The sequence below is a fragment of the Sitophilus oryzae genome, unplaced genomic scaffold (assembly GCF_002938485.1).
Source record: "Sitophilus oryzae breed Bouriz unplaced genomic scaffold, Soryzae_2.0 scaffold_1146_pilon_pilon, whole genome shotgun sequence".
NCBI lineage: Eukaryota > Metazoa > Arthropoda > Insecta > Coleoptera > Curculionidae > Sitophilus > Sitophilus oryzae.
In genome coordinates this window covers 639,691-666,336 of record NW_022145778.1, presented here as the reverse complement: position 1 = coordinate 666,336, position 26,646 = coordinate 639,691, and the positions used below count along the sequence as shown (strand labels likewise).

Sequence of the window (26,646 nt, the reverse complement as noted above, 5' to 3'; positions counted from 1 at the left end):
AGAAGCCTTTAACCGTGAATCTCCTAAGACTTGGATAAGGCAACAATATACAGAGATGCTAATGGATCCAATATCAGAAAATTCAGAAAAGACAGACAGAATTTTTTTACTTTTTTTTATATGTGTCACACACAAATGAAATAAAACAATCTTTTTAATAACTTAAATAAACATAATATTTATTTATCACAGTTTTCCGTAATACTTTTTAATTATATCTGAGGCTTTCTCAGCTATCATGACTACAGGTGCTGAAGGATGTCCAGAATTCAACTCGGGCATCGAACTACTGCAAACAACTCTCAATTTGGCAACACCATGAACTTGTAGATTGGTGTTTATCACTGATACTGATGGATCTGATCCCATTCTGGCTGTAGATGCCGGATGATAGATCTACGAGTATATTAATTCTAAGTAAATAATATGTATTTTAGCGGTATGAAATAGGTGTGTAGCATCTTTAGATTCATAAAAATGTAGCATAATGATATGAAAACTGCATATTTGTATCTGTATTCGTAAACAAGAAACACCATAAAACACACAGAAATTAGACACCCTGTACAGGGGTGGCCAATAGCTGTCTTTAATATTTCGGAAATATTAGTGGCCTTATTAGAAGAAGTTGCTCAATGGTGCTGCAAATTTTCCACGTTTATGTAGTAGTACAAGGACTACTTAAAAGATAGAACAACAGTTTCTACAGAACATGTTACTGACATTAATACTGACAAGTTGTTTCTGCAACTAGTGATTTGGAGTGAGAAAGCAATTTGCTAAAATTACTTGGATATTGTACAGGGTGAGTCAACGATAGAGTAAAGTCCATTATCTCAGTTGTTTCGAGGATTACAAAAAAATGTTAAATATAAAAGTTATAGGGAAGGTTAAGATACACATTTTAAAATTATTATAGAGTATACAGGGTGCTTCAAAAAAGTGTGGCGGATATAAAATATGTTTTTTTTAAATGCAACACCCTCTTTTTTATTTCATTTTCAGGTTCTGCGTAAAATTCCATAACTTTTTTATGTATAATGTTATATACCTAAAATTAATAGTTTTTGTAATATTTAAATCTGTTTAAACAAATGTTAAATTGCAGTGTGGTACAAAATTGTCAGTTGTACCATTGTTTCTGAAGTTGGAATACTAAAATTTGGTATGAGAGTTTTATAGAGATGAAAAAAAGGATATATGTAAAGATATTTTAGTTAAATGCTACAGGGTGTTCAAAATATATTTATGAATTTCAACTATTTAAAATTAAAAAATCTCAATTTTTTTAAATGGCACACCCTATATATTTTCATTTTTTTCTGATAGATTTAGCAAAGCTCTTCAATTTTTGTTAAGTATGTCATATACCTATTTTTAATAGTTTGCGATTTATTCCAATTTTTTCTATTTTTACCCGTATCTTTAATACAATAATTACGCTATAACATCATAGTTACCATGACAAAAAATAATAATTATTAAAATAGCTGTCATGTCTGTTAAGCAAGAATAAATGCAACAAGTTTAGATGAAAGCCCGTAAAAATTTTGGGTCGCGAAATATATTTTGTATCGCGACCGATTATACGCAGATCTGGCGAAAATGCTATAGCGGTGTGCTAAGAACAACGGCAAACCAACATAAACATAATTTTCTCTCAGTCAAAGGTTATAATCTTTGCTAAAATCATAATAATCTATCAAAATCTAAACCGCTATCATTAAATTAATTCCGTATTTTCAGTGTCTATAGCGTCCATTTTCAAAGTAATTATTGCTATCTTGTGAGTTTAATTCAAGTTTATTTACTCCGCATCAGCTGCTGGGCCATTTGTGAAAAAGTGGCATTATAAACTTAAAAAGCTGTGCTGAGAACTGTGAACTGCAAAACCATCGTGGATTGTGGCATAACGTCGGTTTCCAATGTTTCATAGGTATTTCATACATGCGTCCTTATATAAAATAAAGTTTCTTGTATGCAACACACTGTATTTTATTTATAAAATTAAACCAAAATAATAATAAATTTGAATAAACAATATTTGGCGATATAATTCCGGAAAAAGCCGAACCGCTCCGAAATTTTCAAAAGTTTTGGGTCGCGACCGTTGCAAGAATAGCGCCAAATAGTGTTTACATTGTTCTTATGAGCACTTTCCAATCTAAACTTGTTTCATTTATCTATGCTGTTAAGCAAGTTAAGAACAAAACGTGAATTTTAATTTATTTGTTGTAATAAATATAAATGGTAGAGGTAGAGATAATAATTACAGATTTTCCCGAAAATGAATTAGTCAATGTGACTAATATACACGAACAAACCAACATAAACATATTTTTTGGTTCAGTACTATATGGTTATATAGTACTTTGCTAAGTATTATAATAATAGATGTAGATTATCTAGAAAACATTTTCATATTATATTATATTATAGTATTTTCAGTAAGTGTATAATGGGACGGTTTCGCGGCAAAAATATTGGCTTTTCGAAATGAAGAAGAAGAAGAAGGATTTTATATAAGCCGCATCAGCTGCTGGGCCATTTAGCCGCACTTTACGAAATGAATTATAAACCAGAACTGCTAGAGAAAAAAAACTTTACTGTGTGTCGAAGAAAATTCCTATATCAGTAGTCGTCAACAATTAGGTAATCTAGTATTACTCTAATCTGTGGCTATTCGTCCCTACGGAAAATCCAAGGGTCATCTTTCATAATATAGACAAATATAGACGCCAAGAAATTCACGACTACGATTTGAGTTTATTTGAGTAAAGTTAATTAATTTTAGCTAATAATAACAATTGTAACTAATTATTAATCTACTTGTTAAAGATAAGTACTAAATATTATTGTTTTGTCACGGTAACTATGATGTTATAGCGTAATTGTATTAAAAATATGGGTACAAATAGAAAAAATTGGAATAAATAGCAAACTATTAAAAATAGGTATATGACATATTTAATAAAAGTTGAAGAGCTTTGCAAAATCTATCAGAAAAAATGAAAATATATAGGGTGTACCGTTTAAAAAAATTGAGATTTTTTAATTTTAATTAGTTGAAATTCATAAATAAATTTTGAACACCCTGTAGCATTTAACTAAAATATCTTTACATATATCTTTTTTTTCATCTCTATAAAACTCTCATACCAAATTTTGGTATTCCAACTTCAGAAACAATGGTACCACTGACAATTTCTTACCACATTGCAATTTAACATTTGTTTAAACAAATTTAAATATTACAAAAACTATTCATTTTAGGTACATAATATTATATATAAAAAAGTTATAGAATTTTACGCAGAATTTAAAAATAAAAAAAAAAATAGGGTGTTTCATTTAAAAAAAAAACATATGTTATATCCGCCACACTTTTTTGAAGCACCCTGTATACTCTATAATAATTTGAAAATGTGTATCTTCTTAACCTTTCCTATAACTTTTATATTTAAATTTTTTTTGCAAGCCTCGAAACAAATGAGATAATGGACTTTACTCTATCGTTTGACTCACCCTGTACATGACATATGGTTTAGATTTTGTGCAGAATCCAAAAATTGATTAACATACAGGGTGTTGCAGATTCGAAATTAAGCAAGAACATATTCACATCGAAGAACACAACAAATAAACAAAAGAACTCTTACCGTATTACTCATATGTCTTATGGCACACTGCCACCAACCCTTACTAAATTTCTTATATGTTTCACAATTTGGATAGTCAAATGCCACCACATGTGCCGCGTGCTTTCTAAATGCTTCGGTATTGTTCAAGTTCACAATAAATTTCACTGCCTGGTACAACTTTTCGATGTCCTCTTCTTCAGCCAAGTAGTTAGGATCGATCAAGGGCACATCCAAGGGACTGTTGGATTGAAGTTTTACCGAACCACGTGATTTCGGATGCATCAACATCGTGAAGAGTATCAGGTCACTGGTAGTGTTGATTTTAATAGCAGCCAAGTATTCTTCGTTAAGGCTATCGAAAAAAAATATTTATATAGATGAGCGTAGTAACTTAGGGTGGGTAGTTATTTTTTAATAACATATTGGATATTTCTCTAAAATTATAATACATAAAAATAAATTGAAAAAAAACGGTGTTGAAGAGGGCTGGAGAATGACAATCAATGATAACTTTGGCGAAGTCAAGCCCAAGATGTCATTTACTTGGCACGTACACTTCTTTATTTTTTAATGGGCGCTTACTGCCAGTTTTAAGAAGGTTGTATTTTATTTTTATATTGTGTAAAAATAATTTTTTAATGGAGTAGTTTGGAATCGTTCTGTCATTTTTGATTTTCTTTTAATTAATGTTACTTTTTGACAATTTTTAGTAAATGACATCTAGAGCTTGACTTCGCTAAAATTATCATAGATTGTCATTTCCCAGACGTGTTTGACGCCGTTATACGGTACCTGCGGTACATTGAAGCCCTGTCTGTTAGGTTTTGCGGAACTGTCACAAGATATTCTATATCCGGTCGTTGTTTAGTATCTTTGTCGATATTTGTAAAAGCAATACTTTCGAATAATGAAATTAATGGTCGCTGATTTCTTCTATACCTCATTAAAAGTTCTCGTAAAGTGTCATTGTAAAAAATACCGTTGATCCTAAAAATAGAAAACATATAGAAATGCTGAGTATTTTTCAAATCAATCAGAAAAAATATGAAAAATAATAGTTATTTTTCAGCTAGATGCTGCTAACTCTGCCACCAATCACTCAGTTGTTTTTTTTTATCCAAGCCACCTAATGATTTTTTTCTTGTATTGTCAAAACTTTAATTTAGGCCACTTGGGTTTATATCAATTTGGGAAAAAATAATGTAAAATATAATTTAATAAACCAAAATTCGATTTAGGCCCAAGGGATCAGTTACTTGCATGACGTGGACCTAGATATGTTTTTTTATATATTACTAGCGTGTACCCGCGACTTCGTTTGCGTTGAATTAATCATTTGTAATGGTGATAACAAAGCAAAGCAAGAATTTCCATTAACATACAAACTGGATAAAATTTTCTCACATTTATGTCAGCATGAGAAAAAACAATATGACGATAGTATTATATAACTTGGTAATATTTTAGGGGTAGTTTCATCTTGTTGGAATTGGCTGGCGAAAAATCCGTTTCCGCCAAAAATAAGCTTTTTACGTCAAGTAGTTTAAGCAGAATCGTGGTTAATCAATTACCCAAGTTTTTGGAACACACTGTATGATTTTTTAAAAATTTTAAGATATGTAAAAAACAAAATAAAATAAGCGTGTCCAAGCGTTTTCACGAAATACTAACCGTTTTTTAAATAACAAATATTGTAATATTTGAGGGGCGTTTTCACCCTCTTGGAATTTGAGATTCGTGAAACCCCTCCTTATCGAACCTCTACACCCCACAGTCAATCCGTTTGCCAAAAATCAGCTTTAAACGTCAAGCAGTTTAAGCAGAATCGTGATTATTCAATGGTCATATTTTATGAAACACCCTGTATAAATTTTTAAAAAGTCTTAAAATATGTAAAATAACAAAATAAAATATACCTGTTTAAGAGTTTTTCCGAAAAACTCACCGGTTTTTAAATAAAAAATATTCTAATATTTGAGGGGCGGTTTCACCCCCTTAAGGTGCGTATTCATTATCCGCACGAACGAACGAACGAACGAATGAATGTTCGCTAGTGGTATGGACGAGGACCGCACGATAGAACCGCACGAGAAGACCAAATCGTCAAGATATTATAATAAACCTGTTTTTTTGTTTATATACCGTCATTGAATTATCGCTAAGCAAGTTACTATGGAGCAGTGCACAAGGAGTCGGGCTAGGAAGCGAGAGACCGGAGTTCGAATCTCGGCCGGAACATCACTTTTTATTTTTTTTTAAATACTCTTGTATTCTATAGTTTATTTTTGTAGTATAAGAAAAAGAACTATTTATTCTGTTATTTTATAATCTCGGTTATTAATATAAATTGATTGTTAGTACAATACCTCATTTAATATAAAATAATATTCTACTTTTTGAAATGTATCGGGCCCTAATTGTACCTAAAAGTAATATATTTTTAGTGATATACCATATTGTAAACTATTTAATATTTTAGTCACTTAAAAAGTTAATTTGCATTGAATAATTGCCTACCATTAAAGGAAATTTGAGCTATATAATCCTTGATGGGCATATTCTGGGTATGCAAATACTTCCTTTAAATTTTGGGTGTCGTTCAACCGATTTATTCTCAAAACCAGAAACTTCTACATATAAAAAGAAGCAGAGGTCACTAATTATAATAAACTTCACCCTTGGTATTACTTCCACTAATTATAATAAACTTCACCCTTAGAATTACTTCTATCACAATTACAATACGTTCATCTGCATTGGCATTTTCTACTTTTCGATGGGAAACAATAAACTTCCCAATATTTTTTAAATGATGTAACAATTCCTCTTGTGGTTACTTTTCCATAGATATCCTCAACTCTGTCCTCATGTGAATTCAGAGGCAATGAAAATGAAAATTATTTACCATAAACATCGCAAACTAAAAACCTAATAAACAATTTTATACCGAATATAGAAATAAATTCAGTATTCTTACCTATCGTCCAAATCCATGTTAATAGATAATTATTATTTTTAAATATATTTTTGGAACTGCTGGTTTTAGTAATTATTAAATTAAACGAACTAAAAAGTCTTAAAATAAACAATTCTTAACCATAACCCCAAAAATTGCAGATCTCCTGTCAACTTTCTTTATTTTTTATTTATTCATTATTTTCCTAGTGACGTCACAGGTGGTATGCGCGAACTGAACGAAATTGGAGCCGCTATCGATCATACCTTGTATTCTTTGTACGTCTAAACGCCTTTGATGTACCGACTCGAAGCGGATGGTCGAGCGCACGAACGAACGAACGGCCGCATGCGTTCGGTCCCCGTCTAAATATACCGCACTTTCATTCGTTCGTTCGTTCGTTCGTTCGGATAATGAATACGCACCTTAAATCTGAAAGCGCACGCAGGCGAACGCCTTTGATGTACCGACTCGAAGCGGATGGTCTACCGCACGACCGAACGAACGGCCGCATGCGTTCGGTCCCCGTCTAAATATACCGCACTTTCATTCGTTCGTTCGTTCGTTCGTTCGGATAATGAATACGCACCTTTAGAATTCAAGTTTCGAAAAATCCCTTCTTATCGAACCTCTACACCTTTAAAGTCAATCCGTTTTCTAAAAATGAGCTTTTTACGTCAAGGGCTTTAACACGTTAAGCGCCATGGTGGGCCCTAGGGACCTCCAGAGTAAGTACCCTCTACGCCACGGAGGTCCCCAGGGACCGCTCGGTATTCGGTTCGAATTATTTGTTTCACAAGCCAGCGGTCCTTGTTTAAGCCTGTTTGAGTGTGATGGGCGGACCTCTCTGGCTTGCGCGGCATGCATACCTATGCGAACTTTTTGATTTGAAAAAAAACTAGATTTTTTTGAATTTCAAATGTTGAAAGTATATGACAAAATTATAACTTGGCCCAGAGAGCATTTTTTAAACATTTTGTCTGGATCGTGATTAATCAATGACCAGATTTTTCGAAACACACTGTATAAATTTTTAAAAAATCTTAAAATATGTAAAAAAAACAAAATAAAATATACGTGTTCAAGCGTTTTTTCGGAAACTTGACCGTTTTTTAAATAAAAAACATTATAATATTTGAGGGGTGGTTTCACCCCGTTAGAATTCGAGTTTCGAAAAATCTCTTCTTATCGAACCTCTACACCCTAAAGTCAATCCGTTCTCCAAAAATGAGCTTTTTACGTCAAGCGCTTTAAGCAGGATCGTGATTAATCAATGACCAGATTTTTCCAAACACCCTGTATACATTTTTAAAATATCTTAAAATATGTAAAAAACAAAATAAAATATACGTGTTTAACCGTTTTTTAAATAAAAAATATTGTAAAAATCCCTTCTTATCGAATCTCTACACACTAGAATCAACCTGTATGCCAAAACTGAGCTTCTTACGTTGAGTGGTTTGAGCAGGATCGTGATTAATCAGTGGTCAGTCACTTAATGATTTTATATATTAGTATAGATTATTAAACAATTAAAATATAACCATGAGGCCCAAGAAATCAGACGCAAATAACTGAACGTTGAATTCGTCGCGATCATCGCCGGGTGAGTGGAATTATATTGTAAACTGTTTGACGAATATAGAGCCTAGTTGACAGTGTATTTGATCTAAGTACACTTTGACCGTGTCATCCAGGCTTTAAAGAGTATGCAAAAGAGTCACAGAGGCAGTCAGATAATTAATGGGTTAGTCAGATAGACAGCTGATCAGATCGTGCTATTCAAATATAGTTGGTTTAAAGATAGTTTAAGTCAGACGTATGACGGATGCATATAAAATCACAGTAAATTTAGTGGAACAAGTCAGGTTAAGACTTTTTAAAACTGATTTGCTAAGATCTTACCTGATTACCAAGCCGATAAACATGACATGGTCTTGCAAATACTCTCCCACAGGCAGGTTTTTAACCAACGGTACGTTTACCTCCCTCAAATGCTTTTCCGGGCCGATTCCGGAGAGCAGGAGCACTTGAGCTGAATTAACTCCGCCGGCTGGAAATAGGAAAAAGGATGAAGGGGGCTATACGAAACGTTCGATACTGCTAACTAGATTTTTAACATTTGCATGTTCAAGGAAATGAACGAAAATTTCGTGGATTTAAGTAATTCCATTAGGTTTTATTGAGTTTAATCTTCGATATGTACTTTTTATAGGTATTCTCTAGTAACTGGGTTTGTTAGAATCAGTAGGATTTATCTAGTTAAGAACAAAAAAACGGACACCTTAAAATTTTGATGTAATTTAAAGTTTTGTATATTGTGTTCTAGTGGACCGATTTTGATGATTTTTTAAGCAATTTGTAGCTAAATTATTTGACTTTCTAATGTCTCTTTCTAAATTAAAAATGAAAGTTGCCATTTGTCAATTATATGAGGGAAAACAAAATGTTGATATTTTGGAAAAGTTTGAAGCGTCCTGTGGAGTAGGTTAATAAAGCAAGAATTTAAAAATCATTTTATCATCTACGTGTATACTTTCTCGATAGTTTATTTTTTTTGATTGATTGATTACCTGATTATGATTTTTGGAGATATTCACTTTTAAAAGGAGACACTAATATTTTTTTTTCGTATTTTTTACTTTAAAACCATGCCGTTGGTTTTGGTGTTAGTCAACAGACCTATAATAGTTATTTACAGTACAAGTGCGTTTATGAACATGATTACAATAACGAGTGTGAACAATTAGAACGAGGTCGTAGACCGAGTCGTTCTAATCACACCAATGTTGTAATCATGTTTAAACGCACGTGTCATGTACAACGTTTTATCTACAACCGAAAAATAAGAAAATGCTGTTTAAATTTTTGTTTATTAGTCGCCCACCTTTAACACCTTTGACTATGACATTTGTCACATTTTAATTATAATTGTGGGGAATTGTTTTATTAGCTTTTTTCGTTTTCCTGTTATTACCGATTCTGAACCGTCCTAGAACTGTGATGCGTATGCGCAGAAGGAAATATGAAGACATTATTTTATTTGCGCATGCGCTGCAGAGTTCTAGGACGGTTCAGAATCGGTAATAACAATAAAACGAAAAAAGCTATTATTGTTGCGCATCAAGAATCGCTGAGGAAGCATGCCAGTCCGAGTGCGAGCCAAACCGATCAACAGCCCAATCTATTTCAGTTAAACCTTCACTATTATCATCGTCATCATCATCAGCAGCAGGAATTGTTTTGAAAAAGTGTAAAAAATGTGTTATTAATATTTATAATAATTAGTAGTAAGAATTTGTATCAAAAATTAATATATTTAGATCAGTGGCGGATACAGAGAGGGGGCCCATGGGGCCAAGCCCCCCCCCCTAAAATCTATAAATTGGGTTAAATATTAGGCTTTTGGTTTAAAAACTGCGCACTAAAAAGCATATTTTTTATTACTTTTTATTTGGCCCCCCCTAAAACAAATGCCTGTATCCGCCCCTGATTTAGATGTTCGTAGTTGTTTTTCATTATTATAAAAACTAGTTGTGTTATAGATTCATAACACAACTAGTAACCAGTGGTGTTATGTATGTATGAATCTCATAGCGTAACTGAAATACTAAAAAATAGTGATGTAAAAACGTTATAACTAAACGGTTGTAGATAACAGTTATTTACAGTACAAGTGTATTTATGAACATGATTACAACGACGGGTGCGAACGATTAGAACGACGAGGTCACAGACCGAGTCGTTCTAATCATACGAGTGTTGTAATCATGTTTAAACGCACGTGTCATGTACAACGTTTTATCTACAACCGAAAAATAAGAAAATGCTGTTTTAATTTTCGTATATTAGTCGCCCACCTTTAACTATGACATTTGTCACATTTTTTTCTGAAAAGTCAGTTTGCCCTGTCAAGTAAACGCGAGCACTTTTTGCCTAGAAAAATCATTTTAAAAATTACGATGAGCGATTCCGAACGTCTCCCTTCAGATGTAGAAGCTGCCGCAGTACGTGCCACGGAATCATTATTGCCGGAAAAGTTAATATATTTAGATGTTCGTAGTTGATTTTCATTATTATAAAAACTAGCTAGTGTTATAGATTCGTAACACCACTAGTTGCGTTATGAATCTCATAACGTAACTGAAATACTAAAAAAATAGTGATGTAAAAATGTTATAACTAAATGGTTGTAGATAAAATAGTAAATAGTATTTATGATTTATGTAATGTCACTATCTTTGAAAAATCATATTATTATTGTCTGTTAGGCAGTTACTCTAGCGGATATGGTTTTAAGTCCAAAAGTTAATCTCTACAATGATCAATTAAAGCAGCAATAGCCGATACTTCAGAACTTAAAACCATATCTACTAAAGTAAACGTTAGTAAATAATAATAATATGATTTTTCAATGACAGTGACATTACAAAAGAAATAAACACTATTTTATAAGTGTGTTGATGACAACCCAAAAGCAATGCTAAAATTGCTGTAAATCGTTACTGTCTTATTCAAAAACGAATATCTCCAATAAAAATAAAGCTATTGAGATGAATCCAAAAACAAACTCTCGGGAAAAGACGTACTTAGATAACAAAATTATTTTTAAATTCCTTGCTTTGTTAACATATTCCACAGGGCGTTTCAAACTTTCACCAAAATATCAACATTTTGTTTCACCTCGTATAATTGACAGATAGAAACTCGCATTTTTAATTCAAAAAGTCAAATAATTTAGCTACAAAGTACTTAAAAACTCATAAAAATCGGCCCATTAGAACAAAATATATTAAACTTTAAGATACATTAAAATTTAGGGCTGCCCGTTTTTCATGCCGGTGAGTGTATAATGAACTAAGATTTAAGATTAATAAACCTTTGGTTGAAAATTAGTTTTCTTCAAACACAAATGCCATTAGTGTCATAAAAACCCTATGAGGGCACCCTGTATGATATTATCCAAAGAGGGCACCGTATCACTGCTGATGGTGCAGGATTGTCGTGCTGAGCATCAACTCAGACAAAACCGCCTTAGTGCCATTCACAAGAAAGGTCTGATAAAATAATATACAATATCCAATATAGATGGTGATTTTACAAAAACCTGAAATTTAAAACTCATAAATACCTGAAACAATCACTTCCTTGTCAGCTTTAGCGACATATTTCTGGCCATTTTTTACGAATTCCACCCCTGTAGCTGACTTTGTGACATTGTCAATGACAATCTTGGTGACAAAGCTATTCAAACTGATGCGCAGATTTTCTCTAAACCGGAAATTGTCAAGGAAAGCCGATGCTGTGCTGACACGTTCGTTTCCTTTGAGGAAAAGCTCAGCAACGGATAATCCGTGTTCGCATTTGCCGTTGTAATCATAATTGTATTCCACACCACCTTCTTTAAATATATCTCTCATTAATGCTCCCTAAAAACCACAAAAACTGTTTATATAGGTTGATCTATTATATTTCCAATAGGCTAAATATCTATGTTTTTTTTTAATAATTTATAATAATAAAAAAGGTAACAAATATTTATATTATAAATAATATCTAAATAAATACATACCAAGTTTGCAGTAACTGGAGGCTGACTGATAGTAGCGTATCCATTGTCTCCGTGATAAAATCTATCTCTAGGTTCAAAAACAGCTTTTTCTGATTTTTTAAAGTACGGAAGTACTTCATCGTAAGACCATCCAGAATTATTATAAACAGTTACCTATAAACAAGACATGTTTTCTATAGTCTGTTATAAAGTCCTGCAACTAAAAACTAGATCACTCTGTAGACCAAGCTTTCACAAACTTTATTCAATCGTAGTTACAATAATCCTGATAGACATTTTAATTAAATATTTTCTAAGTTTAAAAAAAATAGGAGTAATAAAATAAAATACATAAAAACAATACTCCCCCCCGCCCATTACTTTTAAATTTTACACACATGTTTAAAATTATTACATGCCAAACAATACCTGCTAATAAAGTTAATTTTGTCCAAAGCAATTTTTAAAACACTAATTCTCAGTAAAGATAATTTTTTTCATAAAATGCAGTGCACAATTATTAAAGTACTAATTTGCAAGATAATAACACAAAATAGGCCGATAACATACTTATGAAATGCAATAATTATATATAAACAAAAGCCTTGGTTACTGATACATTAATATGTTGTAAAATATTTATTTAATCTGTATAGATAATTTTTTGACTTAAATATTATTAAAAACAATTATTATTTTAAGTTTAAATTCAAAATATACATAATTAAGAACACCTGTTGCAAGGTTGCATAATTAAGAACACCAATTGCGAATTGCGTAAAAAAAGTAATTTCAAAGAAAAAAATAATTTCAAAGAAAATATAATTTCTCTAAAACTTAAAAAAAAACTAATATAAAAAACGTTTTAAATTAATGTTTATTATGTTTATATGCTTACGGTAAGCATATAAAAAAGTTATCTAAATTTAAAATAAAAATATATATTTACCCATCTGTTAAAATCTTCAGGATGTCCTCTAGCATAAACAGCACCATTGACAGTTGTCCCACCTCCAATAACTTTTGCTTGAGGCAAAAAACATCGTTGGTTCTTCATTCCTGACAAAACACAAAATATACATGTACAGAATGGCGCACCTCATTCGCCTCGGTTGATTATACGAAAACGGAAAGATGTACAAACAAAATATTTTATGGCAATGTGCATAACTTAAAATTATTTTGAAAGGTACAGGTTGTGTCAGAACTAAGATTATAATATAAAAATAAAAAAAATACCAAAAAAGTACCAAAAAAAGTAAATACCAAAGTTATATTTTTTCTTATGGAACACCCGGTATTTTATTGCATTTTTAGATTCTTGGACATAAAATAAAGCATTTATTATAAGGGTTTAATATGTTTAAAAGCTTTGGTTTGAGATATTTAAAGATATTTAAATATGCATGCTATAATAAAAAAGTTTGTCAACACCCTGTACATTACTTTTCAGAATTAATTCTGGTGCTGACTTACAAGCCAGAGAAATAAACTTTCCTAAAAAAATTGATTGCTTCCTTAAATGTATACAGGGGCATCAAAAATTGCTGGTCTATTTTAAATATTTATTTTATATAAAAACTTTGTTATTTCAAACGCAAAACTATATATTTTTTTTAAATAAGTCGAAGCAGACTTAAATGCTCTTTTAAACTATATTAGGGTATATTAGGGTATCATTTATAATTATACCTATCTAGCTCAGATTTTGAATCAAGCAATTTTTCAATAAAATGGCAACCAAGAGGGCTAGTGTCGTCATGGCAAGTTTCTAGTGACCAATTAGTAGCTATTTTCAAAATCGACATTAGTTTATGGACTTTATTTAAATTTATAACATGTTGTATATTTTTTTAATATATTATGGTATCCATATATTTTTTTTTATCTAAACTTCTTTTGTTCTAGCGATCTCTCTTGTAGTTATATTTAAATAGATTGTATGTACCTGTTTTAAATATAAAAGAAAAGAACGATATTCATACTATAAGAAATTTTTAGTCTCGTTATATTATACTAAAATTTAATCAGGATTGAAAAGAGCTTTTATCAAGAAACCAATATTTCAAAATAAAACATAAAAACATTATTATTTATTACAAAATATAAAATCTTGAATAATTATAAGCATATCCACAATGCCTGATTGTTACTTGTTTGTGCCAAACACGCAACCTTACTTTATTCAAAGATATTCTATTTGATAATAGAAAACAGTCTTTTAAGTAAATAGAATATTTAATTAGTATGAGTATTTTTAATAAGTGTGAATAAGTATTATAAAATATATAAATTGTGTTTTCTGTCATTTTGTGGATATCGTCTGACGATATTCTTCCCTCACTCGTTGGACAGACGGACAGACTTAAAAGAGGAAATTAAAGACAGTTGAAAAAGTGTTAAGTATACCCTTTTGCCCTTGTGGGTAGTACTAAAATTTGTACTACATATGTTACAAACAATGACATCTGAATTAGTATATTAATTAAAAAAAAACTTTGAGCATTTCATTAGTTTTCATTACACTTTCGTTTTGGTACTACCAAATGCTTAATTTTATCTTATAATATATTAAATATTGCACTTTATATATCTATACTGCAGGTCGAACAACGCTCGATGGAACGAAATATGCTGGGAATAACCAAGAAAGACCGTAAAAGTATAGAGTAGATACGACAAAAGACCCAGATACTAGATGTCATCCACAGATGGACCACAAAATTTACAGCATGGTACCCACGAGGAATTAAGAGACCTAGAGGAAGACCGAACCTGAGATGGGGGCAGGGCCTCTTTTTCATCTGGTCGGGCCCTAAGGCCCAAGCAAAAATTCGGGCCCTCTTATTATTCAATAAAATTCAAAAATTCTCTTGTTAGTTTGGGTTAAAAAAAATAAAACAATTATTTTTATTTTTATTTTTTTAATAATTTTAAAAAATGCATTAATTATATCAATCTAAAGCTTATTTTATTTAATTCTATTTTCCTTATCAGAGGTAACTGTTTTTTTTCTGCTATGTAAATTTACATTTGAAATTATGAATATTTTACAACCTTTAACGGGCCCCCCAGACCACCGAGCCCAAGGCCCGGGCCTTATGCGCCTTATGGTAAAATAAGCCCTGGATGGGGGATATTAAGAAACTGGCAGGGATAACTTGGTCTCACATAGCCAACAATAGACAACAATGGGCCCAACTACAAAGAGATTATCTAAATATGTGAGGGAGGCTAAACCATAATTGGGAATGGTTGAATAACCTGAGAATCATGATGATGATGATATACAGGGTGCTACAAATTCGAGGTACGAGCATTGGTAACTCGGTAACCGTAATAGATACGAACATGGTTAAATTTGGGCAAAGTTGCGCTTTGGGATGTTCACCAAGATGCCATCAAAAAAGTTTTAAAAATTTCAAGGATTGCTGAGTTTTTTGGTAAAAACGGATATTTTTGAAAATCAATTTTATTTTTTCCTGTCGATAGTTTTTAATAAATCAAAAAACTAATTGCATATTCACATAGCCACTTTATCAGGGCTATCTGATAGGAATTTTAGATTTTCAAATCAGCTGATAATTTGTGAGATACAGAGGCCAACTTATTTTTTTTAAATACGGACCTGCAATTTTTATTTCAGATTTTGAAAGAACTCCCTCTCCTGAGTACAATGATATGCCACACCAATATTCGGTGCTTGTCAGATATAACACCCTCCGAATTTGGCATTTATTTATATATCAGTCGAAAGCATACACTTAAATAAGAATTTTAAGCAAAAAAAAATTGCGGATGAACCACAATTTATTGAAAAATAAATAAATTAAAAGCGCATTTTTAGGTTATGGTGAAGTTGTATAAGCGTGTAATTATTGTAAAATATGACGATTATATGCATTTTTTATTAATATAAAGGTCAAAATTAATCAGCGAGAAGCATTAATAAATTAAAAGTCAAAAATAGAGTTGGTTATATCTTTTGTAATATTTGCCTGATCAATTTACTCTTTCGATTCAAACTTGCCGCCGGAGCCGTCTGTCACCATTTGTTGTTAAGGATGTAAGCTGCCTAAGCATTGTTGCCAAAGTTATTTCTTGTTTGTATGATACATAATATCGATGACATTCCCCATATAATTTTACATATAAAATGACAGCGATGTTCATTTCATAGCCATGGCTGACGCCGTTTTTTTTCATCATTCGAGTTTTGATTGCGTTGGTTTCAACCTTTCCGTGAGTGTGTTAATCTTTTGTTTTGTTTTTTATTTTAATACGAATCTGATTGCTTTCACTTGATTTTACGTGCCGGTCGCCGGACGAACAAATCCTTATACAGTAGCGCTGTCACGATAAGAACAGATTATAAGTTATTTTAAAATCAAGACATTGAAAGCACTCAGATTCGTATTAAAATATAAAAAATACAACAGATTAACCCCCAAACAAGTTGAAACCAACACAATCAAAACTCTTTCGTGCAACTTTGTAGTTATAAACAGTCAGATCTCGTAGGCAAAATATCAGCTATGGGTAGGAGCAGTTCCTCAGACGATCGCCTTTTCTTGATTTTAATTTGAAAATCTAAAAATACTATCAGATAGCCCTAATAAAGTGGCTATGAGAATGTGCAATTAGTTTTTTGATTTTCTAAATTTTAACGACAGGAAAAAATAAAATTAGTTTTCAAAAAAATCCGTTTTTTCCAAAAAACTCAGCAATCCTTGAAATTTCTAAAACTTTTTTGATGGCATCTTGGTGAACAGCCTAAGGCGCAACTTTGCCCCAATTTAACAATCTTCGTATCTATTACGGTTTCCGAGATACCAATGCTCGTACCTCGAATTTGTAGCACCCTGTATATACTTCTAAACGAATTTACTGTTGCATATGCAATTAGCATGAGCTATAGTATGTTCAACGAGTCAGCAAAGATTTTCTTTTGAGAACTAAATCTTCGAGTTTTTGTATTGCATTTCTTGAAATTGTGTGTTGAAAAGATGCGGAAGTATTTAAACAGTCGAAGCAAAGAGCTTATAGCTTTCCTGTTAAAATATTTTGAACGAGAACATGACAATAAAGGTCCTTTATTACCCTTGACTGCAGTCAGAGAAGTAAGTTTGATTGATAAGCACATTATACTATTAATTCACTTTCAAAGTTATTTCTACGTTAATTTTTATTAAATTCTGTGATTTTTAGTTTGTGCATTAATAGCACCCTCTTACTTGTTATTACCACTTATGGGATTGTAAGATGTACATGAATAAATAAATAAATAACCCATAATAACGCTTAAAATAATCTTCATAATGGACTATTTTTGCCAATATATAATAAGTAAAATAAGGTATAAAACAAATATATTAATTAATTACTAAAATATTAGTTACTAAATCAAAAATAAAACGTAAAAATATTTAAAAAATGATATAATAAATATATTGTTTGTCAATTTTAAATTAAGATTCATCTCTCATAAGATTAATCTCAGAAATCCATCACAATCTGGCAGCGCCATCGCTTGTCACTAAAAGTTAATCACGTGCACAGGAAATTGTTTTGCGATCACCGTATATCAATTTGATATAACATTTTTTTTAATGAAAGAGTGTATACCGTCTGTGGTACCACTATCAAACAAATATGTAATTTACCTAAGCATCCGTTTTTTTGGACTGTTGTATTGTAACCCCATGTTTTCGGAGAAAACATCTCATAATTGACCAGGCCAATTATTTTGTTGAAATCGTCATCCTCCCCTCCTGCATCTAAAAGCAGGATTTTCCAACTACGAACTTCGGATAATCTGTTCGCTACTACTGCACCTGCTGCACCAGCTCCAATAATGATGAAATCATAAGTACCATACTCTAGAAAAATTCCAAAAATAGTAAGTTGTATTTTTCGAAAAAAAAAGACTTAAGTTCTTTAAAAAGTTTTAAATATTTTTTCTGTAAAGTAAAATGGGGAAAAATGGGGAAAAGTTATTCATCATTTTTCATTCAAAATTTCAAATACATCTTAAATCAGAATCTAGTTTTGTGGGGTCATAAATATGCGTCTTTCGGATTTTTGAAAATGTTTCCCATACAGCACACTTCGTCCCAGGGACGTACATTTTATGTCCATTTTACGTCGGTACGTCCCGGGACCAATTAGGGACGTACTATGTACGTACAAAAGTATACGTACATAGTACGTGCCCCATGTACGTACTATTTACGTACATTGTAGGACTTCACTACGGACGTACATGCGAGTACGTACTACGGACGTACATGCTAGTACCTACTACGGACGTACATGTGCGTACGTACTACGGACGTACATGTGAGTACGTACTACGTACGTATCTTGAAAATTTTTGAAAACGCATTACAAAATGTTATTTAATTTTAATATCATGACTGGATTATTTTGGTCAGATATACCTAATAATAATGAATGGACTGGATCAGTGGATCTTTTCTAGGCTAACGTTAATTCAAGTCACTCTAACCTACCTCTACTTCTTTTATTAATAAATCTAACCCGACCGCTATAAAAAAATGATTTCCTAAATTATCCAATGACCATAATGCATGACAGCCTTTGAAGAAATCTGATGGGTTAAAAATGCAATATATATTATGCAATCAAGCCTAACAGGAAAATTATGCAGTCCTATATTTAAATTTCCCGCTAAGTTATTCGTTCACATTCGGAAGTCGGGCGGTTTCTAATGGCGTTTTCAATTGGCAGAGCTAGAGCGCACTCAGTGCGCATCTTTTATTAATCAACGTAAAAAATAAAAACAACAATACACTGAGTGCGCACCTACTCCGATCCAGTTTTCGATTGTGTTGTGTGTCATGGTGGCCGTAGGTTGTTTGCAATGACTAAAGAATATAAGGACATGTAACGCCCCTATACTAGCTGCAGCAGAATTTGTGACCTTTGTTTTGTTTCGGTGGCAAACAATGAGTCATCATTTGGTCACCAGCGACAATTTTAGCGATTTTTAATAGTTTGTGTGTAGTAAACTTTGTATAAACTTTATTATAATGGTGATTAGTTGTACAGCTTTCAAGTGTAAAAACTGCAGCGATAAGAAAGAGCCAGGAGTTACGTTTCATAGGTAAATAAACACTCCACTCCAAGTTTTTAGCGTTTTCTTATTGAATTCGATAATTTTATTATTCTTCAATTTCAATTAATATCTATATGTACTTGATATGTGCTATATGTCGATACTAGTTTTATACCTTTTGTTAACATTTTAATACGTTTTTTTCGTAATTAATTAGGATTATACACCACAGGCGTAGTCAAAACAATTATCAAAAAATATAAATATTGCTTCAAACAGCTAGGTTAAGAAAAATATGTGCCACGGCACTGTTTGATGGCATCGTCACAATTTGCTCTCGGGTGTTATTTGTCCTTGGATTCTTTAGTCATTGGTTGTTTGGCTTCCTGTCGTTGCCTTCGTTGCTCGTTGTTTCAAGGTAAGTTAAAGTGTAATAATATAATGTGACTATTTCACCTAGCACAGTCACAATCTCGAATGATTGAGAATCGGCTCATTCAATTTTTTCAAAACAGAGGCAAGAATTAGATATTTGAATACTTAGTTTTCTTTTTGTATTTTTTAGTTAGAAGCAGTTCGAGAATAAAAAATAAAATATCTATCAACATCCAATAAAAGACAGAGTGCGCTAAGGGTGTAGTTGCCGGACCGAAGCCAGACTCACGGGTGTATCAAGACATAAAGGATGACCCTGTACCTGAGTTTTTATATTAATAAATATTTTAAGCTGACTTCCATTGAATTATTTCTAATTAAATTCCTAGGTCGTATAGGTCGTTGAAAAATGTACGTCCATAGTGTACGTACTTTCGTTCATTTTACGTCCAGTTTTGGTCCGGAACAAAACATAAAATGTACGTACCTGGAATGTACGTACATGCGACATACATAGTACGTACATTGCCACGTCCCAGGGACGTACCGGAGACGTACAGAGCGTTGGAAAATGTACGTCCCCGGTACGTACATAGTACGTACCTGTAGGTACTTGTACGTACCAGGGACCTGACGTTCGTCCCAACATTACGTACCAGGTACGTACATAGTACGTACCGTGGCTGTATGGGTTATGGCTTACTAGATATTTCGAAAAAAAAAACAAATTTCAGCTATTTTAAAAATGTTCCCTGATTCTATTATAATCTATTTTAGACAATTTTTTTTTAAAGCCTGTCATTTTTGACATATGACACAAACATATTATTATGTTTTTTTTTAAATGGAAACCATAGTTGACCATGACTTCATAAAAAGCATACTTTTTAAAGCTTTCCAGCGATATAATTACTGGGTTATAGCAAATTCTTATCTTTCTCGACTAATTTCACTTAGTTGGTTTGGTATTCTTATTCTGTTATGATTTGTAACTTATAAAAAGACAAAATATTTTATTAAACGGTTCTTTACAATTTACATTATACAAACTAAAACTTAAAAAACTAATATCACCAAAATATCACTACATACACTTTAATTTTAGCAAATGTTCAAAAAATACGCCATTGTTTTGAGTACATAAAATGCATCTTTTTAAAACTGAATTACAATTAAGGTTTTCTCTCAGAACGATCGGTCGACTTTATTAAATTCCTCCAGTACTGCCTGTTCGAGTGTCGAGTGTATCTCTCTTAATTCATAAGTTCGTTTGTCAACCTTGTTGTTAACTATACCGCATAAATTAAAAAAAAACGAAATGGATAGGCCAGGTCATCGAGGAGGCGCATGCAATTGGTCCACCTCTTCCTATCCCTGAGTTTGTATAATTATGATATACCTAATTTTTAACATTTCTTTTATTATAAAGGGAATTGTCATAATGAAAGTCATGTTGGAACTACTCTATTGATACGCGAGTCTCTAAATTTAACTTTTCTAACATGTCTTGAATATCCTTCTCTAAGTATTTTTGAAACAGCCGAAATTTTCTTTTTTCGAAATATCTAGTAAGCTATAAACTTTTTCAAAAATCCGAAAGGCGATATTTTTGACCCTACAAAACTGCAATTCTTTCCTCATTTAACCGACTCTCTATCTCCAATAGTTTTTGAGATACCCATAGAGAATATCGTAGAAAACTCACCCTGTATATTGATCCAGATAAAACATACCGGCAAACCGGTACTACTACACTCTACTGTACAAAATAATAAGTTGTTTAATTGTTGTGAAACGTTATGTTTTCATTTTTGTTATAAATTTCACAAGTATTGCACTTTATACCTATTATATTCCATCGTACAGTTATTTTGTCTTACTTTGATAAAATTATAGTCTCAAAACGTCCAGACACAGATTTTTGTACAATAAATCACATAAAATAAAACTTAAAAATGTAAACGATACAAAAATGTGTACACTTGTTATTACATATGGTTATATCTTGCCGTATCTTGATTTTATACAGTAAAGTTTGAATACTTATAGAGTTCTTTGAGGTTCAAACTTACCAACTGTCGTTGAATTAACTGTTTTGACCAAGTCGTAATTATTTTTGGGAATCACATAATTTTGAGCAGCAGAAATATTACTTTGCACCATGTTATAGAACTCTTCAAAGTTTTCATACTGTCTTGGTTTAAAATAGTTATTGAAGAAAGCGGCTGAAGTCTCTGAAAAAATTAATTTGCAATCAATTAGATAGGTAGTATTCTAAAATAACTATTATCTGTCTAATAACTCTACTAATTTATAAGAAAAATACATTACTAGATGGGAAGATGCTGACTAGAAACACACAATAAACTAAACGTAATTCCCGGTACATGATATTTGTCTATGATACAGTTGACTAGTTAATGCTTTTGGTTATAGTTAAAATGTTAATTTATAGTGTGCACTAAAAAAGGTGATAATACTAATTATAATTACCTAGTTAACTGCACACTTATTTGAGTATCTTGTAAAAAAAATATAATAGCTAGTGATAAACCGTTCATAAATATTTATATTAACTTATATAGCATTTCGTAAATGTATCCTTGTATTGTCTAAATTATTGTTGTCTAAACACCGAAATATCGTGTGTAGTAAATAATCAATGTTATCATGCAAAACCTTGTCAAAAAGTTATCTATAGCCTGTCTAACGCGACAAGAAGGATTTTGACAGACGACGTTCAAAAAATTATAGAAAATACAATATATCTGTGCAGTGGCGGATACAGAGGGGGGACCATGGGGCCCGGCCCCCCCTGAAGTCTGTAAATTATGTTAAATATTAGGCTTTTAGGTCAAAAATGGCGCCCTAGATTAGATTAGATTCTTAGAGGTGGCTTTCGGCCTGATCCACTGCGACCTTCTCAGATCTATTGTGGTCCTCTTCTGATCCTTAGATTATATTCTCCAGTCCTATCCTTTTCACAAAGTTTAGCAACTTGGAGACTGAACCCTCCATGTAGCTCCTTGACAATGGCCTATCATTGCCTATTACCGGGAACCGCACATTTGCCAGGCTGTCACACCGACATAAAATGTGTTCTGACGTTTCTTCTTCAGATTGGCAGAACCTACACATAGCTTCGTCTGTCAATCCCATCAGCTTTAGATGCCTATTTAGCTTACAATGCCCTGTTAGTAGACCTACTACAGCTTTGACTGTCTTTCTGTCCTTGCTTATCAAGTCTACCGTGAATTTTGGCGAATGTTCTACAATGAGCCTTTTCGCCTGTCTCTGCCCTGGTGAGTTTCTCCACCATTCTAGAGATTTGTTGGCCACCCATCGTTCCGTGGCCATTCTCATGACCGCCTTTGTAATGCCGCAGAAGGGTTCTGGGCCTATGAATGGCATTGATGAGCCTTGCTTGGCCCTTTCATCTGCCTTTTCGTTACCCTTGTGACCCTCGTGCCCTGGCACCTAGGCCAACGTAACAGTGCTACGTTCGCCTAAAGTATTCAGAGCACGCACACAGTCCCACACTAGTCTAGAATTGACCTCCACGGAGCCGAGTGCCTTTAGCGCCGCTTCCGCAAGTCCTACCTAGTTCTTGCCTACCTTAGGAAGATATATAACCTTAACCTTTTACCATCTTTCTGGTATGACTCTCCATGCCAGGCTAGCTTTGAGAATCTTACATATGTGAGGTTTGTCTTAATTCCTCTAGTCCAATCTGTAATAGATGGGATATATACCGTCTGTACCCGGAAATTTATACTGCTGGAATTTATTTATTGCCAGTCTAATTCTACTTGGTCTGGTAACTCCTGTGGCAATTTTCCAATCCACAGGCCTCGGGTCTAGGTTGGTTTGCCTAGTAGAGTAAGGGCAGAATTAGCGAGGCCGGAAAGTGAACTTTTATTAATTCTTTAAGACTTTCCTCTTTAGTTTCTGTATAAGTGCCATCAGCTTTCTTAATGAAACCTATTTTCTTGATGGTTGCCCCATCTTTTGCCAGGACTTTATGGATACTAGAGCATGCCGGGACATCTGTAATTTCCTCGCAAAACTTTCTCCATGAATTCCTTTTGGCTTTTCTAATTTCTTTATTGTATTGCGTGAGCTTATACCGGTAGGTAGCCCAATCTTGGTTTCTTTTGGCCTTGTTAAAGAGGCTTCGAACATCCGATCTTAACCTCTTCAAGCCGTTGCTCCACCAGACTGTATTGCTACCCGTGTTTTTCTTAGTTTTTTCTGGACAGTTTTCATGATAGGCCGCCACAATTGCTTCGCTTACCCTTTCCACTGCCGAGTTTAGTGCTTCGACGACCTTTATCTGTTCCGTATAGCTACCTACTGGGAGACATTCTAAATCCTATCCATCAACCGAATATATCTGTGGTCCGAACATGATGGTTCGTCCGACACATGCCAGTTTATTATGTTATCACTTACCTTGCCTGTGCAAAGAGTTAAATCTAAAACTTCCTTACGAGCCCTAGTGATAAACGTAGGTTTATTTCCTATATTGGATATTAGTAAACCCTCAGATAAGATGAAATTTAAAATAGACTCACCTCTAGTATGGATGTTAGTGATGCCCCACACGGTATGGTGTGCGTTAGCGTCACATCCTATAATGAGCTGTATTCCTTTTTCTAGGCAGAATGCAAGTACGTCGCTTATAATGCTAGGTAGACATTGAGCTTCATTGCGAGGAAAGTAGGCTGAGCATATCACCATTCTCTTTTCTCCTTCTTCCGTGGTTAGTGCTAGAATAGCTGTAACTACATCATCGGTGCAGAGCACCGGTATTAGTGTACAATCTACTATAGATTACTATAAATTATTCACGCTCTTGGTCTTATAGGCCTAGGTGTGCATAAAACCTTACCTTGTTTAGATGATAGACCAGCAATTTTCTCGCCTATCCTCCAGGGTTCCGCAGAAAAGGTTCTACAGGAGGGCCACAGCAATGCCTTCTTGTTCCATCCTTCTGACCAGCGTTGCTGAAGCAGCTTTTGCGTGCTGAAGGTTGGCCTGCAGGATCCTTATTTCTCTCTTCACTGCGAAGAGTTGGAAGGGTCAGGTTTACAGAACTCTTCCTCTCCGATGGATTCCGCCAGCTCTTGGACCAATATCCTTTTGAGCGGACTGGTTCCATCCAGAAGAGGCACCCTCTTCACATCTCTGTTTCTGGTTTGGTTTTTAAAGCATCAGTATACCACGTTATGAAGGTTGTAATGTTCCAATTCCCTTAAGAGTCCATTTCACTAGTCGGAAAAAGTAGCAAAATAAGCGTTCGGCATTTAACGTTTTATATAAAACTGGCTTTATTTTTAAGATTTTGAGGGTCAAACATCGACAAGATATTCCTTATTTTTGGACTAAATTTTCTCGAAAATAAAGACATAATTTTAAACAGATTGAAGTTTTGTGATTACAGTGATATATAATTTATATGGTTTTGTAACAAATTGCTCGCTATTTTATGGCAAATGCTGAAGCTCTGCAAACCTTAATCAAGCCTTAATCAAAGCACGTGTGTTTGGAATTTTAGGTGTGGCTTAAAGCTTGATTTCCATGCATCCGTTGTCCGACGATACGTTGATACGATATTAATTTTATTGGTTGAATTTAAAGACTTTGATTGGTTTGAAAATAACGCAGTTTTTAAATTTATTGCATTTTCATGCCTCCGTTTATCGGATATACGTTGGTGTCATTTTATATTTTTGTTTCCATAACGATTTTGCTATTTTACTTATATTTTTATTAAGGTTAGATTAAATTTGTCAAAAAAGTGTCAAAAGGTCCGTTATCGTATGAACGGGTCCGGTGACGGGCTGAAGTAAAATATTTACGGATGAAAAGTGGCGCGAAAACGCCATAACCAATCAGAGCACCGTCGGACCAACGTATCAACGTATAAAGCTTGATTTTCATGCATCCGTTGTCCGACGATACGTTGATACGATATTAATTTTATTGGTTGAATTTAAAGACTTCGATTGGTTAGAAACGGTTAACCAATCGAAGCCTTTAAATACAACCAATGAAATTAGTATCAACTATTGGTAGCAACCAATATCGTATCAACGTATCGTCGAACAACAGATGCATGAAAATCAAGCTTAACGGATGCATGAAAACCAAGCTTAACACGACAGGATCGGGCTAAACCTTAGACAGATTTCTGATATATAATATATATTTCCTTCGGTCACACACTCGCTTTACCCGACCCCTAAGAGCGACCCGAACACTACAGCGTAATATACAGGGTTGTTCACCACATACGACACGGAGTATTGTAGCTAAACGATTATATTTTTACAAATTTCAAGTTTTGGGTTCGATGAAGGACTATTAGAGGTACAATTTAAAAATAATTTGACAAGATACAGAGTGTCCCAAATAAGTAAAAAATATCAAAGTTGTATGTTTTTAAATGGAACACCCTGTATATTATTACATTTTTAGTTTCTACGATTAAAATAAAGGTAAATTTGATTAAGGTTTATTATACTTAAACCTTACCGTTTTTGAAATATTTTCAATTTTGGGAAATTGCAGTAAAAATTTTAAGGCTTCATTTCTCCATGGGTATCAAAGTTTTTAATACTAAATATTTACTGAAGTTTATTTATTGATCAGTTATTGAGTTGCAATAATAAAAATAATACTACCTTATACAGAGTATCTAAAATTTATTTTAAATAATTTCTAGTTTTAAACGCCAATAACTTCTTTAATTTAAATGGGACGCCCTATATATTTTAGGAGAATCAGATGCACAATTTAATTGTCTACCAAATTGTATTATACCATCTTTTACCTATCCCTTCAAGTTTTCGTAGAAAATGCATTTTCTTATAATTTAGACCCTATTTATCAATATACCCATGGAATGTTGACGTTTTAGACTGTTTTTAAAGCAACAAATGTACAAAATGTACAGGCTAGTAATATTATCGTTTTTAGCAAAACGATAATATTACTAACCCATTTATATGCAAAAAGAAAACTATTTAAATCTTTTATAAAA

General features: G+C 33.0%; 1 protein-coding gene across 1 annotated transcript; it reads right to left on the bottom strand.

The window, feature by feature from the left end:
- Positions 1 to 151: 151 nt before the first annotated feature.
- Positions 152 to 22,064, bottom strand: LOC115886821 (glucose dehydrogenase [FAD, quinone]-like). Its single transcript, XM_030906128.1, has 10 exons — positions 21,933 to 22,064; positions 21,674 to 21,835; positions 17,812 to 18,027; positions 13,098 to 13,207; positions 12,170 to 12,322; positions 11,729 to 12,026; positions 8,503 to 8,650; positions 4,434 to 4,628; positions 3,660 to 3,993; positions 152 to 396 (listed from the first exon to the last, which is right to left on the bottom strand). The coding sequence occupies exons 1-10, from the start codon at positions 21,988 to 21,990 to the stop codon at positions 187 to 189; spliced, it is 1,884 nt and encodes a 627-aa protein (XP_030761988.1). The 5' UTR covers positions 21,991 to 22,064; the 3' UTR covers positions 152 to 186.
- Positions 22,065 to 26,646: the final 4,582 nt, after the last annotated feature.

Coding starts and splice junctions, on each gene's coding strand:
- LOC115886821 (XM_030906128.1), bottom strand. CDS start 21,990: ATGTACCGGGAATTACGTTTAGTTTATTGTGTGTTTCTAGTCAGCATC. Junction 8,651..11,728: donor CAAGGAAGTGATTGTTTCAG/GTATTTATGAGT, acceptor TCCTATTTCCAG/CCGGCGGAGTTAATTCAGCT. Junction 397..3,659: donor TAAGACATATGAGTAATACG/GTAAGAGTTCTT, acceptor ATATACTCGTAG/ATCTATCATCCGGCATCTAC.